General features: G+C 37.8%; 1 protein-coding gene across 8 annotated transcripts in view; it reads left to right on the top strand.

Annotated features, from left to right (window-relative positions):
• Window positions 1-14,675, top strand: part of SHANK3 (SH3 and multiple ankyrin repeat domains 3) — a 275,347-nt gene that overhangs the window by 148,901 nt on the left and 111,771 nt on the right. For all 8 annotated transcript variants that reach the window (XM_075208458.1, XM_075208456.1, XM_075208460.1 and 5 more), the window contains exons 11-12: window positions 5,050-5,116; window positions 6,260-6,593. In XM_075208458.1, coding sequence (XP_075064559.1) covers window positions 5,050-5,116; window positions 6,260-6,593 — 401 coding nt within the window. The remainder of the gene's footprint in view (window positions 1-5,049; window positions 5,117-6,259; window positions 6,594-14,675) is intronic.

Below are 14,675 nucleotides of genomic sequence, written 5' to 3'. Positions count from 1 at the left end.
TTAATTAGCCTCCCTTAAGTCCTCTGCAAATACGATACAATGCCTCAGATAATTAAAATGAAGGGGAAGCATCTCCCCTCTGTCTGCTAACATATTGCTGGACAGCAATTAAGAGCATTGAGATCAACTATTAACTCCCTTCATCCTGACAAAGTTGGGGAAATAGAGCTGGCGCAAACACATCTCTCAAATTACTAATTTACTTATGTGGTTGTAGTTATTTTATTAATTTTTTATAGAGATGCTCGGGCTCGGTTCTCCGAGAACTGAGCCCACCCAAACTATGCTGATCTGAGTACTGAGCCGAGTTTGCTCGATACTTTTGGGCGCCCTCGGAAGTGAAAAAGAGGCAAAATGTACCCAAGGACGCCAGATTATTCAAAGGCAGGCTACTCTGTGTATCAGCACTAAGAGGCATACCGATGACTACCTGTTTGAAAAACTAAGTGATGTCATTGCAACATGGCTTATCTCGTTTGGAATTTCCTGAGGATATGTCATTTATGATAACGCCACCATTATTGTGAGAGCATTACAGCTGGGTGAAATCCATCACATTCCCTGTTTTGTTCACACAATTTACTTGTTGGTACATAGCTTTTTGAAAAATGACAGGGACATGCAGGAGATGCTGTCTGTGGCCCGAAAAATTTCAGGACATTTTCGGCATTCTGCAACAGCATGTAGGAAATTGCAGCAGCTGCAAGAACAATTTATTTTGCCCTGCCATCAACTGAAGCGAGAGGTGGTGACAAGGTGGAATTACACCCTGTATATGCTTGTGAGGATGGAGGAACAGCGAAAAGCCATCCACGCTTGCTCCACAAGCCATAACATTGGGAAGGAGGAGGAATGTATTTTAGTCCAGCGCAGTGGAGAATATTTTCTGTGTTGTGCAGGGTGCTGAAACGATTTGAAGTAGTCACCTGTGAACTAAGTTCAGCCACTAAGCAAAGTGATTCCCTTAATTAGACTTTTGAAAATGCACCTTGAAAAATTGAAGGAGGAGATGTAACAAACATTACGCTAAGTATGTCGCACTTGTAGATGAAGTACTTTTAATCGTTTCGCCATGATCGAAGAAATCTGGAAATCGTATCACTACAATTTGGCGGCTATGCCTGATCCTAGGTTTAAGAGCTATGTCTTCTCCTTATTTCCCACTGTTACATATCACAAGAGATGCAATGAGCTCCTGGTGAGCAAGTTGACAGCTGAAGTGGTACCTGACACGACGGCGTCCCCTACTTCAGTTTCTCAGGCTACTTCTGCTAGGAAAAACTAAGCTTTTCTAAGAGACCCAAGGATGATGTAGATGATTCAGCAGAACATTTTGACATTTAGTCTGGTGTAAAAGAATTGCCCAAAAATCGTGACAGCTCTGTCGTAAAATGAACTACAAATTTCACGGGGAAGACTTTTACTGGCATTTAGATCAAAGAACAGAGACTTCTGTAATGGTGGATTCCAGCCGGACAGCACGGTGGCTAAGTGGTTAGCACTTCTGCCTTACAGCACTGGGGTCATGAGTTTAATTCCTGACCATGGCCTTATCTGTGAGGATTTTGTATGTTCTCCCTGTGTTTGCGTGGGTTTCCTCCAGGTGCTCCGGTTTCCTCCCACACTCCAAAAACATACTAGTAGGTTAATTGGCTGATAACAAATTGACCCTAATCTGCGTGTGTGTGTGTGTGTTAAGGAATGTAGACTGTAAGTCCCAATGGGGCAGGGACTGATGTAAATGAGTTCTTTGTACAGCGCTGCGGAATTAGTGGCGCTATATAAATAAATGGTGATGATGATGATGATGATTAATTGGTATTGAGTAATGCTGATGTACACACTGATGAGGGTGAGGATGATGACAATATAGATTGCAGGTGCTGGGATCTAGCTGAGAGAAGGAAGCTAGCCGATGCTGGAATGCTTGTTAATATTTGGGTAAAATGACATGTTGGCAATTTTATGTTTTTCTACAGCAAAGTTTCACCTTTATTAAAGATGTGTTTTTTTCTTTAAAAAGGTAAAAGCTTTTTTTTTTACATTTTTGTTTTTGGCATTTATGTTACAGAGACTTCTGTAATGGTGGTTTCCTGTGGGATTGAATTAATACTGTGTTAGGATGAAGTTTGATTTCAATCATTCTTTCAATTGCTTCTCTCTCGTTAGTGTGACGACATACTTTCTTTTTCATTGGGTTCACCATCTCCAACCCACGGGGGCACCCCAGATTGGTCTGCGTCTGATAAATGCACGCATCCTGGGGGGACAGCGCTCACTGCCATGTATTAGCTGTAGAATTACCACAGTTATCCAATTATGGGTGAAGCGATCAAAGGAACCATAACTGATATAATGAGCCATGCTCAGTTTTACTGTACCGGCCGTGTGCTCTGGGTGTCGGCAATCTCCTCGTCTTCACCTTCTAAATCTTCGTCTGCAGGGGTCGGTGACATAACCATTTGTTTTCTCAGGTGTCTTAGCTGTTCTTTAAACTGGACATATTTATCATCCTGCCTCTGTTGGGCTTAGCTATTGGTAGCTTGTTTTGTGGTGGGCCTGAACAAACAAAGCACTTCAGCCACAAAAGTAGCACTTCTTGTCGCTGGAGTGCTTGGTTTGTTAAATCGTACATGTCCTTTTCAATGTCTTACATAAGGGTTGGTGGGAGGACCTAAGGACAATTTCATCTTGCACCACTTTTTCTTTCACTGCTGTGTGGCAATGTTTCCTAGATGTCCTGTGAACTGCCATGTGTCTGTGCTGGCTGCAGTCTTTGTCTGAAAGTGTATGAAAATAACATTGTCACATGTGAGGTGGTCAAAATTGACTGGAAATGACTGGAGATTAGTGTTATTGAGGTTAATTATAATGTAGGAACAAAAAAAGAGCAAAATTATGTGATTTTAGCATATTTTAGCAATTTTTCAAAACAATACAGATCCAAAACTAAAACCAAAACACGTGGGTCAGTGAGCATCTCTAGTGTTTTTATGTATACATAGAGCCTGAGTCTTTAAGGAGAGCAAAGCATAAAAAAGGTGTAACTTTGCACTTTGGCAAACTATTTTGCATTGGAGGAGGAGGTAAATATACAATGTGAGGACAGATTTATTGTTGGGATAAGGCATGTCTTAGATCAACTTTACATTTCTATGTAAAAATAAAGCTATCAAGTTTTTGTGTGCCACACAAGAAAAGCAGCCCATATTTTCCTTATATGCAAAATAATAAACTAATTTGCAACCCTTGCATTGTAACATGGTTTTGCTTTGCTCTCCTTAATGGCTCAGGCCCATAGTGTATAGGGGTGCGATATTTTTCAAAAACTGTTCTGCAAAATATTTGCCCTGTCTGCATTTGGCTGCATATGCGCTTTTTGCCACTGCAATTAGTCCATAAGTATTCCCAGACTTACCTTAATGACATTGCACAGGAGAATGAATTGACCGAGCTTTATTAATTTGGCGAAATGCGCTTTCACAAATACAGAACAGTATAGCATTCTGTGAAAAGACGAAGCAAAACATCTCACAGATTGTATCACCAGAACTTTTCACCTCTGTGAAACAGCCTGTTCTGACGCAGAATTTGGGCACAATTTAATTAGTCTCTAATGGGAGCTTTTATGTCAAAAAAATATAAACACCCTTCAGTCTCTTTTATTCAGTCTCTTTGGCTATCTTCATTCCCAGTCCCATCAGCCACAGCAAAGAGAACTACGGGGGTATATTTTTAAACTGCGGGTTTGAAAAAGTGGAGATGTTGCCTATAGCTCCATAGATTGTAAGCTTGTGAGCAGGGTTCTCTTACCTCTCTGTCTGTATGTATTACCCATTATTGTTTAATTAATGTTTGTTCCCAATTGTAAAGCGCTACGGAATTTGCTGTCGCTATATAAATAAATGTTGATGATGATCATGATGGTATAGCAACCAATCAGATTATAGCTGTCGTTTTGTAGAATATACTAAATAAATGACAAATAGAACCTGATTGGTTGCTATAGGAAACATCTACACTTTTTCAAACCCGCAGTTTAGTAAAAATACCCCCAGGAGTTACTGAGCCTCTTCTTAACAACCAGAAAAGTAGATCAGAGCTTATTAGCAGGATGTTTCGGCATTGTGTTTGCAGTAGCTTCAAACTGCTACCACCATAAACAGAGTGCCAGAACATACTACATAGGTCAATTTTCAGTTTCTTACGCTATATCTCTCTGCTTAAAAATGTTACATGTTTTAATTTAATGTGGATAATCTCTCATTAAATTGGTTGGAGAACAACATATCTATTTTGGTAAGAGTTATTGTATTGTTTCAATACAGTGATTACATGACCTCTGTAGGCAGAACTTGCACATTACAATGATTATAGGAAACAAGAGCTGTAAAAGTAGTTAAACATCTTAATGTAACAAGCTATAGAAAGCAATAGATAATTAATTTATAGCAATAACAGTATGTCTCATGAAACCTAAATACCTATGAGTCAGCATTAGTTACTATTCCTCTTAATAGATATCAACATACATATTAGTAAAACAGCAGTTACTTGTCAGCAGTGTCTACATTGCATACAGATCCTTGTATTTGTTTATTTCGCAAAAGGTTTGGGTCGATTTCAGTGGTTCTCAGCTGCCTGTGGTGGTCACTGAGCCACGTACATCAGCTGATTTTAGGTCACTTTTATCTAACTTGGCCAATGCAATCACTACATGTGGCCAGCTTAAGACAAGTGTCCAAAACCTATAGTTTCAGACAATTGTACTGTGACTAGCATGTATCCTCTCCTCTTTTGGTCTGGCAGTGAAACCACAAAAATAGTTGGAAAATTGGGCTTGAATGTTACGCTGCCAGCATGACAGTTGTCACCCAGCCTTTCAGACACAGACAGCCACCATATTTTTGTCTCCCTAATTTCATGTATTTTCCTCATGGACTTTTGTCACTGTGTACAATTACCGGCTCTTTATTTTTTGTTATTTTGCAATTGATCTCTCTATGCTCAACGAATCCTGCCTCTTCCTCTCCTCTGCTTTCATTACAGGTAGCTATTATTGCTGGCAATTTTGAACTTGCTGAAATTATCAAAACTCACAAAGAATCTGACATTGGTAAGTGACAAAAACATGCCAAACAATTATATTAATAAAGCAAAATTCTCTGTTCCCTCTCCCACCCATTGCACCCCTACTGCATCAAATGAATTGCATTGAGTTTTTGTACTGAATGAGTTAAGATTGTGCACTTCAGCATACAGATGTAGCACGTGTCAATTTGTCTTTCAACTCTGGGCAAATCGTCTTCACATAGCTCCAGCAGTGCAGGTTCTCATGCCTAATGTTAATCTTAAGCACCAAACCATTGGTGAGTTTTACCTGCAATACCATGGCTAATAGCACATTTTGCGGTGGTATTATTTTAAATATATGAAGTTACTGTGTGAGTTCTCACTGAATGACAGTTCATGAAAATATTTTTTTTCTTTTAAATGAATGAATCTGCAACATCAGTAGTCTAAGTAGAGTAACTGTAAATCACTTGCCAGAGAACTGCTAGAGATTGATAGTTACCTCCACTCTTATCACAGGTGCTGCACTGTGTAATAAAAATAAATAAACTTAAAAAACAGGCAGCGTGGGGCTCCCCTGCTATAGTAAACACCAACCACAGGCTTGTCAGGGCAGGGTTGGTCCCTCTATGGGGAAAGCAGCCACAATCAATAACCCCATCCACCTTCTCAGAGGCTACCAGCCCTGCAACTTTGCCTCCCACAAACTTGTTGCATTCTTTTGCTTTAAATTATGTTCTATAAAGAAAAAAAATATTTTTTATAATTTGAGTTTGCTTTGGTTTATGAAAAAAGATGTATAAAGGGGTATAAATGGAACAGTCCCAGATATGTGTTAGAAACCTGTCAAAGCTAGTTTAATTGTGGAGAACGCTGGAGAGGGGATCAAGTTATGTCAGTTATCATTTATATATTTAGTATATTATTTTTGGCAGGTCACTGACAGTAGAGAAATGGTTCCGGAAAAATAACCTGTGTCATACACTATATAATGATCTGGTTACTTAAGTTGCTAATCTTTCCCCTCCACCCCATCTTTTTCCTTACCTCGAACTCCTGTTCGTTCTCTTCCAGCTTGCTGTGTGCCACATTTTTTGTTTGTATTCCAAATTTGCTCATTGTCTTCTATTTCTATGTATTAGTAACTACTCTTTCCCTCCATCTTCCTCTCTTTCTCTCCTACAAGTGCCTTTTCGGGAGACTCCAAGTTACACAAAGCGCAGACGTGTTGTGAGCTGTGTGGGTCTTTCATCCCCTCGCTTTCTGCAGCGCTCAGCCAGTGATAACAACCTCAATTCAGATGGGGCTCATTACTCCCCAGTGCCATCACTTCGCGGTCTACCCCCACAGCTGCTCTCACAGGGGCCTGAAACTTCTGGAGGGGCAGCAGTAGGGGATAGCAGCCTAGCGAGCACTGCAAGTTCCCGTAGTACACACAGCCGCTCTCCATCATTACATCGTGCAAGAGAAGATAGGAATGGTGAAAGCCACACTCTACGAAGGGGACGAGGAAAGAGCAGGTAAAAGACACAATATAATCTATTATATTTTGCAGATCTTTTAAGTTATTAGAATGTGACGGACTGGGGGTCAGTTACAACTGGATAGTGCATTGTAAAATAGTGCATATATTTTTACACTGTTGTCCCTGCTGATATTTAGTGTCACACAATTAGCATAATAATCCAGAGATCAGTTAGCTTATTTATCTACTAAAAAACTTGACATGAATATTGTGCCTTTTTAGCTTAATTCCGCCTCACATGGATGCAAAATTAAAATTAAAGTTATCTATATTCCATGAGGCTGCATTTATTTCAAGTGTCATACTTATGGATTTACTAAATTTAAATGATTTGCTTGCACCAAATTGTGCAAATATTAATAGTTACTTGCGCCAATAGTCTGTGTTAGAGAACAGTTTCCCATTGAAAGTATTAAATAAGACTGACTCTCTTGGTCTGCGATGGTGTTTAAATCTAGTCCTTTTTTCCCTGAAAACTGTCTAGTAATAACTTGTAAATGCTGCAAGATATTATTTTAGATAGGAACATCTATTATTTTAGCTGCGTTTCCCAAGCCTATGTCAGGTTTTGAAACACAAGACGTCTGTTATAAGTTGTAGTAATAAACAAAGGTTGCCGTTTCAGTATTATTATTATTATTATTATTATTATTATCATTGATTTGTAAGAAGACACTTTGCTTCTTAACACCAGACAGTGAGGAAAACAGGACTTACATGAAACAGGTTCAAGGTAGTCATAATAAATGCAATCATGAAAACAAAAGGTAGGGATAGCCCTGCTAAAGAGAAGGCTTACAATCTAGTGGAAATATTTGAGGGTGAGATGGTGCAGGTAGGCAGAGAGATGAGTCAAAGATAGTGAAGAGACATTTGGAGCAGAAGATATAAAATCTCTGTTGGTGGCTGATAGTGAGTGACCCTGCAAAATACAGCAAATAGTTGGGATCCGGGAAAGGGGACTCCCACCATTCTTAAAATATAGTGGAGGGGTGGGATTTACTAGAAATGTATTTAAAGGGCAAAAGACATTTAGCTAAACTTCTGCTGAAAGTCAACTTAACAGAGCAATGTGGAATAGGCACCTACCTGTATTTTTTTCTAATTTTTTTTTATTTATTTTTTATCTTATTTGGGATCTAAATGGAAACTTGGGGTGGTTTGCATAGATTGAACAATCCGCAGGTCATATGCGTGTCTCAGTTTTTAATTTCAAAACTTTGCGATTCCTCCACATGCTGCTGCTCAATCATTTTTATCTATTATTGCAGATGTGTCAGCCTCATGTTTCAATTAACTAAAAGGTGTGTGGCATGGTGACAATTGTTGGTCTGTTGGTGTTGATGGAACACCTTTCCCTACACACTATTGTGCTCGATGTGGTCCTGGTGCACATTAGGAGATATTTATGAAAAATGATTCAATGGAAAAAGTTAGTGTTGCCCATAGCAATTAGCAAATGTTAACTAATTTTTCTAGTGCATGTTAGAAATTAAAGCAATAATCTCACTGGTTGCTACACCTGTCTCCTTTGTACCAGTTTGAATAAATGTATTCCAATATGCACAACAGAAAAGCAATTAATTTATAAATAGCATGTTTCTGACATTTCTTTTTTCCATTCAAGTTGTTTAATATAGACCTTAGGTGAGATAATCAATGTAACATATTCTGGTAATGATGATTAGTGAAGGGGTAGGCAGGGGCGGGCTGGGCCGGGGGGCAAGGGGGCATCAGTCTAACCCCTGTTTGGGCCAGTGCCCCCCCTCCCCCCCATGGATGTAATATTACCTATATATAGCCAGGCGGCCGCATCACATGACACGCGATGCGGCCGCATCAGCGCACAGGCGGCCGCATCACATGACACGCGATGCGGCCGCATCAGCGCACAGGCGGCCGCATCACATGACACGCGATGCGGCCGCGTCATCAATTTGCCAGCCAGCCCCTGGGGGTAGGCAGGATAGGTTGACAGGACTTACAGTGATACTGTCTCCTACACATAGCTGAACAGCCACTTTGTGGACTGAACTAATATTCATTGGAATATAGCCCAGAGGTGGGGAACTTTTTTAATCAGAAGGCCACTTGCCTTTTCCGAAGGATCTCACAAGGCTGGATCTATCTAAAAATAAAAAAAACACAAAAACTTTAATTACTTTTTTGTTTGCTATGTGTTAGGAGTTTAATATTTGATTCTAGCTTTGTCATCTTAAGCCCCATTGATATTTCAAGTGGTGGTCTGTTATCTGTGACCTTAGACAAGTTTTGGGTTTTCCCATTTGATTTTTGCCATGTATGAAAACAGACTAGTGGCAATAAGTTGTCCAAAAGCAAGAGGGTAACCGCTGAGCACATTGGTTAATCAGGGATATTGAACAGCATTCTTACATATTTCTACAGGACCTTTGTTACTAAAAAGTGACTTTATAATGTTGTTCTGCAAAGGTCCAATTTGCTCTATCAGTAAGTTCTCAGGTGCATGTGGGATGTCCACCAGACATGACTGAAAAACCATCCTTAGCTTGAAATCATGGCTTTCAAAATATTTAATACTCTCATTGTACTTTTCAAAGGGTAAATCAAAAACCTCTACAAATTTGTTTATATCCCTATTTTGCATATTATGTATATTCGGTTCCTTTAAAACCTTTGTCAACATGGGACAATGTTGGGGAAAAACAACTGAATTAACCAGAACAACTTGTTCTGGAGCAACTACATTTTCTCCCACATTTCATGTATGGATTTTGTTTTGCTTTGTAAAGAAATATTAAATTAATTTTATTTTATCATTAAGTCACATGATAAGGATGCATTCCTCCAGAAATCCTTTTACCAGAGTTTGCATGATTTGTTTCTCTCATCGATAAAGCTTCTCATCTGTTTTCTTAAAATGAATACTTTTTGTAATACTTGTCCTTGAGCATACCTTGGAATGGTACGGATCAACATTAGATCAACGTTAAGGGGTAACTGTATGGAGGTCTGGTTTTGTTAGATCGCTGATTTCAGCCATTTTGCCAGGCACATTTAAAATGGCAATTTAATTAAAGGCAAAGCCCAGCGGGTTTCGGTGAAATTAAAGTAATGCATCAGGGTCCGTTACTCCTTTCTACAATGAAGCAGGAAACCCTTCACGTTTCTCATAATAGAAGGCACACCGTCAGTGCACACTCTAGCAAGATCACACATTATAAGATTTGTAGCTTGACATTTCAATTTGAATAGAGAAAAAAACACATTTTTGTCCCTTAAGTATGGTTAAAGTTAGCAACTTCTCAGAAAAATCCAAATCCGCTGTTATAGCATTAAACTTGCGCAAAATCAATAATATTCACTGACTCATCTAATGCAATGGAATAAACAAAGCCTTCACTCTAGCAGATGTCCTGAAGCTGTTCACTTAAATTTGCAGCCAATTCATGCTGTCGATCTGTTATGGTTCTTCATGATACAGGTACTTGTTAATATATGTGGACTCTATCTGGATCCAAAGATGAAACCGCTTCTACAATGCACTCTCTAGCAATCTCAGCATCAATATAAGGCTTCCATTTCCTTCCTAGTATATGTGCTATATTCTAAGTAGCTTCAGGTGCTTAATTTGTTTTTTTTCTAAGTAAACATTGTTGCTGCATCCAATTCAGTTTTAGTCTGGATAGGGGAGCTTTCCCATCTTCTCTTTCTAAAGGTCTGATAATTTGCATTGTATCTCTTCACAGTGGCAATTACAGAATCACAAAGCAAACAAACCACTTTATCATCCACAAACATAACATAAAATTCCAGCTCCCTTTCTCTATTGCTCCTTTAATAGTCCTCGCTCTTTTTTTCTTTTGCCATTGCTGTATTTGAATAAAAAAAAGTAGAGGAATAGAAGCCAATTAAAACAAAAATAAAAGTATATCAGTAACTTAAAATGACTATTTATTATGTTGTTAAAGTAATAATTTAATTTCTTCAGCAAAAGAAACTTTAAGAATAAAATTATATTATTGTTTATTTACAAAAGAAAAGCTTGCACTGTGATAATATCACTCTCATTTTCAGTCTCTGAAAACTCTGTCCGTTCACAGACCAGACACTTTTTATCAATCACAAAAGTAGGTGGTATTACAATTCAGAAATGTCATATTACAATTGGCTGAGATGGCATAGAGGCGTGTATTGGTCCTTTTTGCTCCCCTGGATTCAATGGAGATTTTAGAGAAATTCTTGCAACTCTTTGTTCACCATCTTTGATTAGAAACATCTGTTCTTTGAATTAACTCCTTTATTCCTGTTCATATCCCTCTCATCAGCTCACATGCAAGGATCCAAAATACATAATAAAACCACATCAAATATAAATGATATACTAAAATAAGATAAAACAATGTAAATATTTTCATGTTAATAAATTGGCTTCATCCAAAATAAAAAAATCTTTGACAATATGCATGTCCTAGCTTTCCTGGTCATCACTAGTGTGAACTTACTAATTTTTGATTCACAATAGTTTATTCACTTTTTCATGGCTACCTTGTTTGTCCTTTGTGCAAAAAGTAGACTTATACCTGCTAATATTCTCATTTTGGAAACATGATATTCACTTGGATTGTAAACATTTTAAAACAAACCTTTTCTTTACATTGTGGGTCAGCTGGTTCTTCTGCTAGGGGCAGCCCTAGAATTTTTGTTAGGGTGAGGAGGGGATTTCTCATAGCCACTCCCCTCCTTCACTCTGATTGGTTGGCCCCGGCTGGCCATGCCTATTTTCTTCCCATACTCGGACCTCTAAACAACCATTTTTAAGGTATGACAATTGCTGCTAAGGGGGGGGGGGGGCGATTGCCTTGATCGCACCCCTCTTTATCCGCCAGTGTCTTCTGCACTGTTTCTCTCCTCCTCAGCTTCTTTAGTCGGATCCTCCAAAGTCTCTCCACTCGGAGTAGCCAAGCTCTCTGATTAGTGCTTCAGAATGCAATTTATTATAGCTCCCTGCTACCATTTCCTGCCACAGAGAACTGCCTCTTCGGAGCTCAAACACAGTGCTCCAGAAGGCGGTATTCTGCACACAGTTTAGCCTCCTGCATGCAGACCGCACTCAGAGCCACAAAAGGCCACAGGTTCCTCTACTGATGTAGCCTATCAATTCACAAGAAAAAGTACATTATAAATATGAACCAGAATCTATGAAAATTAGTCAGGCATTATCTTATTGATGTCACTGTTGCTAAGAAATTTATAGACTGCAGAGTGGTTACCCCACAAAATAGATGCTTTCGCTCTTTGTAGGTAACAGGTCCACTTTAAGCTGGCAATCTCTTAGTTTCCTAGTTGTGCTGAAAATTATATACACTAGATTCATAAAATAAATAGAGTCCAAAGGCAACTAGCAGCTTATCTGTGAAGGAAATACACATCAAGAAGACAACTGCCCATGTGTGAAATCTTTAAAAGAGACAATTTTTATTTCATACAAGGTTAAAGACCCTTACAAAAGGTAGCATAAAAACAGCCCTTGTCTGAGTCCACGGTGATGTTGATACCAAGGAGGAACACTTGAAGCTGTCCGGATCAGCAGGTGTGACTGTTCCACAAATATCACACTGGCAGTAAAAGATCTCTCTAAAAAATTACTCTAAAAAAATTAAAATATTGTGAGGACAAAACCCTACATGCTTCATTCTCTCAAACTTCATCAGGGGTATGATTTTTCCTCACAGCCCTGAATTTGAAACACAAAAGATATTATATGAACCAATTATATCACACTTCTTTAATTTTAATTACTCAAATGCTGTTACCCTGCAGCACTCACAAACTGTCTAATCAAATACTATGAATCTAGTTTGCACACTACTCCATATATATATTCTCTCAAAAAACAATTGTATATAAGTATTAATTGTGTTGCTATCAGGGAGACAAAGAAATCTATATCCAAATTTACTCATAGCCAACACATCCCCCTTAATGCTTTCTTATACTTCCAAACAGGAAGACAATGGGGGGAATTCAATTGCCTGGGCACTAGTACCATTATTATGGTAATAGTTTACATTATTACCGTTAGTACGCTAATTTCAAACTGATTTTTGCTCGCAGTTATGAGAGCCGTGAGCAGAGATCTGTATTACAATTACCGTACTAACTGTAATAGTGCACGGGCCGCATTACTGTAATTGAACTCCCCCCAATAATGTATTTAACAAAGCAATACATTCTTTGTTTTCCCAAAGTTACAATCCATTTAGAAAACTCTTCCAATAAGAGACACTGCTCATAGCTATCTTGTCTATTTATAGCCCTATCAAATCTCCACCTCTAACCACTAAGGCTTAAACACAGAAAGCAACTGCAACGAAACGCGTCTGTGTCTCGCTGTGTGTATGTGATCTCCTAATAGTACATATTTTATTATGCTAATTTAGACCAGTATTTTGATGTTATGATGGATCTTAACCTTCACTAAAGGAATTAGAATTGTGCCCAACACCAAGCATAAGCTTCCATGTAGGTAGTTAGCAAATCATCCCCTACACCATAGTGAATAGAGAAGGCTATATAAAACAGGTTACGATCCCTGCATATGACAGTATAAAGATAATTCCTACTATAAGTGAGCATACTAAAGGAAGGTTATTATATTTTATAAGGGTAATTAGCTATGCAAGATTACAATATACCCTATTTAAATTATATGAGGCACAATCATAGTAATTGACCAATATAAGAAAGAAATTACTCAGAGATCTAAATGATGAGCAACTTTATTTAATAATGAGATCATATAATACACACAGCAATTTTAAATCACAAATCACATTTCACTTTCATCACATATTTCGCTGTTTTTTCAAAATAATTTTATTAAAAAATATAAATAGAATTTATGTTTTATTTGGAAAATTGGGTCATTAAACACTTAATAATTGGTTAAAGAAAAGACTGTTGTGCACCATGTCCAAAGCCAGTTTTCTTTCTTCTCTCTTTCCTGAAAATCAGTTGACTAATGCAAAAAAGCAACCCCCCCCCCCTTTTTTATCTTCCTCAAAGTCAATACATTCAATCAGTACTAACATGCATCTCCTATTAAAACCAATTGACCAAAATGCCTAAATGCTAAATGGGGGTTCAGGTGCATAATGAAAAATCTTACTACTTAACTACTACTAATCTCCAAACTCATTTATTACTAAGTTAAAACATCCAGCTATAGCCATACTAAATTGATACAAATCAATAAGATCACTAGCCACAAAAAACAATCTTATATATAAATCAATAAGAACCTAGTACTAAAAAACTACTCAAGGAATCTCCCAATATTACATCAATAGCTCATAGAAAGTCACTTAATGAATGAGAAGGCAGTCTTTTAAAAGACCATTATAAACAATCACCCAAAAAACATAGATCCAATTATTATAGAACACATTTCTTATGACATTGTTTACCTCAACATATAATGAAATATATGAAACAAGATGCATAAAACAGAGTGAACATCTATGTGCCAGCTCTTTACTAGAATATATATATATATATATATATAGACAGATAGATATATATCTACATATCTATCTATCTATCTATCTATATATCTATCTATCTATCTATCTATCTATCTATCTATCTATCTATCTATCTATCTATCTTTATATATACTATATGGACAAACGTATTTGGCCACACCTGTTGATTATTGAATTAAGGTGTTTCAATCAGACCTGTTGTCAGAGGTGTATACAATTAAGCACCTAACCATGCAGTATCCATCTGTCTCCATTTGACGTCAAAAGGTACTTTGATGTTAATTTTACGCAAATCATCCCTTACTAGGTCATAAAAAATATCAATAAAACTGCCCCTAGATTATACTGGGTAAAACCTAGAATGTGTTTTACAATGAATGTGAGCAGCAGGCTTATTTTCAGAAGGGGAAGCTAATATAACTTTAAGCTGGACATACACAGACAGATCCAGTCATTTAACCTAATTATATTTTCAAGGCAAACCTTAACAAGCAGATTTGTTAATAAATGTACACTTCCTTCCTTCCCTCCCTTCCCTTCCCACCTTCCCT

This window comes from Mixophyes fleayi, chromosome 4 (genome assembly GCF_038048845.1).
Source record: "Mixophyes fleayi isolate aMixFle1 chromosome 4, aMixFle1.hap1, whole genome shotgun sequence".
Lineage (NCBI taxonomy): Eukaryota > Metazoa > Chordata > Amphibia > Anura > Limnodynastidae > Mixophyes > Mixophyes fleayi.
The sequence above is the reverse complement of the archived record's forward strand: the minus strand, read 5'-3'. Positions and strand labels throughout refer to the sequence as shown.